At 36.2% G+C, this 4,075-nt stretch overlaps 1 protein-coding gene across 1 annotated transcript; it reads right to left on the bottom strand.

The window, feature by feature from the left end:
* Window positions 1-890: 890 nt before the first annotated feature.
* On the bottom strand, window positions 891-3,784 carry LOC103809355 (transcription factor RFX3-like; the record flags this gene model as incomplete). The annotated part of the gene is made up of 3 exons (XM_009082183.1): window positions 891-1,044; window positions 1,996-2,204; window positions 3,635-3,784. Coding segments are annotated over 3 exons (513 nt in total), but the record flags the coding sequence as incomplete, so codon positions are not given.
* Between the last annotated feature and the right edge of the window lie 291 nt (window positions 3,785-4,075).

The raw sequence follows: 4,075 nt of genomic DNA, 5'->3' as shown, positions 1-4,075 counted from the left end.
TAGTATTTAATGTATATAATATATTATATTATATTAATGTAATTTAATCAATATGTCTTGAGGGAAAAATGATAACGGATGCCCAATCAACTATCAAAATGACCTGTAATTTATCCTGAACATAGAATATGATATGGTGATTCCCAAGCGTAAAAATGTAAAAATCCATCCTATTAACTATCTAGCATATTTTCAAATATAACTATTTTCCAGCTCTTTTGAAGCATAATTCTTTGAACAATTCATGCATTCTTCACTGTCTCACCCAAATAAAAGGTTAGATGAAATACTAGAAAAAGAAGAGCGATAAGATACAATTTGCCTTGCAGATGGCATAGATGAGTACAAAAAAAAACCTGCTATGAATTGAGATTCACACATATGAAGATCAACTATGTTGCAAACCTCTGTGTATGTCTGTGCTGGTTTTATTACACATATATGAACAGTACTCTACAAACCAGAATTCTATATGTAAACCAGCCTTCTTAAGTCAATGAGAGTACACATTTTGTGTGGGAATTCAAAACCTGTGCAAATGCATGCAAGAGATCCTATTACTCTGCTCTTTTTGTATTTTCACATAAGATACTCAGTTCTCAAATACTGGGAAAAGGTTGTATGTTGATCAGTATTTTTCAAATTGTGCAAATGAATCTGTGTGCAGATTTGCAGAAGAGCAAGCTCATTTGGCATTAATTCATTTTCAGATTTCAATGTGATTTTTGTACTGTGACAATGAACATGTGAAACAAGTTTTATACTATTGTATAAATTGCTGTGCTGCAGAACATCCTACCACTCCACAGAAATGTTTAAACGATTTGCAAAGATACATACCCAAATTCATCACTAAGTCTATCAATCTAGTCTCTTACATATTATCTTACCTCTCCCATAACTGCAATAGGTGTCTCTCCTGTTGCCTGAGCAACACGATGTTCTACTAAGTAAAACATGTATTCATCGTAAAGCAAGCGGATCAGATGGAAAGAGCCAAAGCTAGCAGCACTGCGCAAGGTTAAATCTCGAATCACCATTGAGCTATTCAAAAATAAAAATATATATATATATTATACGTCAGACCCATTTTAACATTTATCCATGTAGACAATTCACCTCAAAACCAATACTCTCAAAAGTAATGTTCTCCACAAATGTCTATTTTATGGCATCATTGGAAAGAGATGTCCAAGAAAGGCTACCATTTGCTTCTCTTCTGTTTCTGAAGTTTTTCTTGGACACCACATTATGTAAGAAATAGCCAGACTGGTTTGCTTTGAGTTTTGATCTATGCATAACTACTAGTACTTGAACAAGTGTAAGATTCAACTGGAAAGAAGCTTTATCGAAAACAACGGAAATGGTAAGAAATCTACTGGATTTTAAACAACCTATTGCTTAAAATAGCATCTGTTGTGTCTACCCTCCCAGGACAAAGGTTTTAATTGCTGTAATTAAAAAAACTCACAATCTTAAAATTACCGAGAAATAGATCTGTGTGTTCATATTGTTTCAATAAATTCTGGTATCTTCAGCAAGCAATTGCTACAATCATGCTCAAAGAACAAAGTTTACTGTGATAATTGTTTCAATAAGCAACCAACATGGAGTATTTGTCTTTTACACATTAAAACCAAGTAATGTCTTCCTTATCTAATAAACATAGATACTACAATGTTTTAATAGCTCATACTAAAAATAGTGATTTAGTAATTCTAAACCCAAAATTTTCATATTCTGTTTCCAACTAAAGACAAAATTCCACCTGTGTTCATTTCCAGATGGCCCTTAAAACATTAAACATGGGCCACTAAAATCCCTGATCATTTGCAGATAGACCTGAGTTCAAAGTCAACAACAAAAATACTCTGAGAAACCCCCACGCTTTTCACAAAGTACCAAGCCACTGTCTGATATTGCATTTGTCAACTTTACTACAGGACACAATTCAGCAAATAATAACCTAGTTAGAATGTTTTAGTTAAGTACTACCTGTAGAAAGACCATTTTAACAGAAACTGCCGTGCTGCTTTAGGAAAACTGGGTCTTCCTTCATAGGGTTTCAACGCTTGCATCATTACATTATCAAGCCAGGCAGCCCACTGCTCCAGAGTGCTCTGCTGCTGAAGAGTCATCTTGAAATCTGTTTCTAGTCTCTGAACCATGTTGTCATCACACTGGCACACCCAGGAAGCCTGCTCCTGTTACAGCACATGGCAACTCTTGAATTGACAATACATAAGCCAAAGCACAGAACGTAATTATTTCTCAAAGAGTAAGCTACTCAATGGATGAAAAGGACAAAGCCCACTTAATAGACAAACTAAGAAGCAGTTTTTATTTTATGTCTATCATAATTTTGTTGAAAGCAAATGGGTGGGAAAAGCATAGCATATAAGAGCAGACATCAAAGAAATCAGAATAAGCAATGGAAGCAACACAAGTTTGTTTTAGTTTTCCACATTCATTTGCAAAAAAAGGCTTCTACTTTCCTCATTTTTCTACTGAAATATTTATGACTTCTCATTTTTTTCTGGGACTTCACACAGGGCAAGCAGCAAGAAGAGTCAAATAGGGGGGCTAAAGTAATAAAAAAAGTAGCAAGAAATCAAGTGCAACATTCCTTTTGCTCTGAAGAAGTTAAGCTTAAAGACAAATTCTGTTATTCTTGGCAGTAACAGATTATACATTACTGAAAGTACAACATAAACTGCACACAAATGGAGAAACACACAATGCATGCAATAATCAGCAGTGTTACCAAGTTTAAATACCAAGCTGATCAACTCAGAAACTAGGAGACAAAATGATGGCTCACTAACTGCAAGTCTTCTCCTTAGATTAGCCATACATGCCAAGTTAACACCTCATTCAGAGACTGTATCCATATCAACATATATATACTTCACATAGTGTATCTTTGGTAAAGAACTGTTGAAGGGCATCTGTTAAGACTATTAACAAGTACCTTAAAACACTCATTCACAAAGAAAAGAGAGAAACAGAGAACTACCAGTAATCTGAAACCTTTCACACTGCTGGCCAAATGATTCTGTGATCTATGTGGGAAAGTGTAAAGCTCTACATGTTAGACTGAGGCCTCAGGGAAGCACCTGAAGCCACATTTCCTTTTTTTATTGTCAAATTCACTGTGTTTCATTAACACGCTCAGGCTGCTTCCAGAGGAACTATCCAACCTTCAAGGCCTCCAAGCACTGCTCTATGGAGAGTTATTACTGCTAACTGGGCTTTAATCACATTTAAGTAGTAAGATGTCAAAGCCCTGCCCCTCCATGGTCCATTTCTCCCCACGGCCTCGCATGGTTTCCTTGGGAACATATGCAAGAAAAAAGTGATTTCTGCTGTTACTAAGACATGGTGCCCATTCTAAGAATGCATTTACTCTGCATTTGCATAGAAGTTGGAAGAGTAAGTGCAAGCAGATAATGGTTGAGCTCTTACTTTCCTAAAGTGTAAGCCATTGCATTTGGACTGAATTGCTACATATGTGAATGAGCAAAATGTTTCCACTTTCCTTTCTTGATAAAATAGTGACAGCTAACAATAATGTTCAAAATCATAGAGGAAATAACCCTTTAAAAAAAGCCTGTTATCTAAAAATACATTTTACCTGAACATTGGCAAAATCAACACGGTTAAGATCATTGAGCATCTGGTTGATTTGAGAAGTATTTTGAAGTACAGCACGAGCTGCTTGAGCCAGGTGATTAAGAGATGTGTATCTTCGCAGAGTCTGGGCAAAGGCACTTACAGCGGCAACCTGTGAAGAAATTTATTTATTTTTAAATATTCCACTCTTTATCTGTAGATTAACTCTACAAATTGAGTCTTTACTTTCTGTGCTAGTTTGGACTGAAGTGGAGTTAACTTTCCTCACAGTGGCTAGTATGTGGCTATGTTTAGGATTTGTGCAGGGCACAGAGTTGATAATGCAGAGATGTTTTTGTTATTGCTGAGCAGAGCTCACACAGACCCAAGGCCTTTACTGTTTTCCATACTGCCACGCTGGCAAGGAAGTTGGACGTGCACAGGAGCTTGGGAGGAGACACAG

This window comes from Acanthisitta chloris, unplaced genomic scaffold (assembly GCF_000695815.1).
Source record: "Acanthisitta chloris isolate BGI_N310 unplaced genomic scaffold, ASM69581v1 Scaffold29269, whole genome shotgun sequence".
NCBI lineage: Eukaryota > Metazoa > Chordata > Aves > Passeriformes > Acanthisittidae > Acanthisitta > Acanthisitta chloris.
The sequence above is the reverse complement of the archived record's forward strand: the minus strand, read 5'-3'. Positions and strand labels throughout refer to the sequence as shown.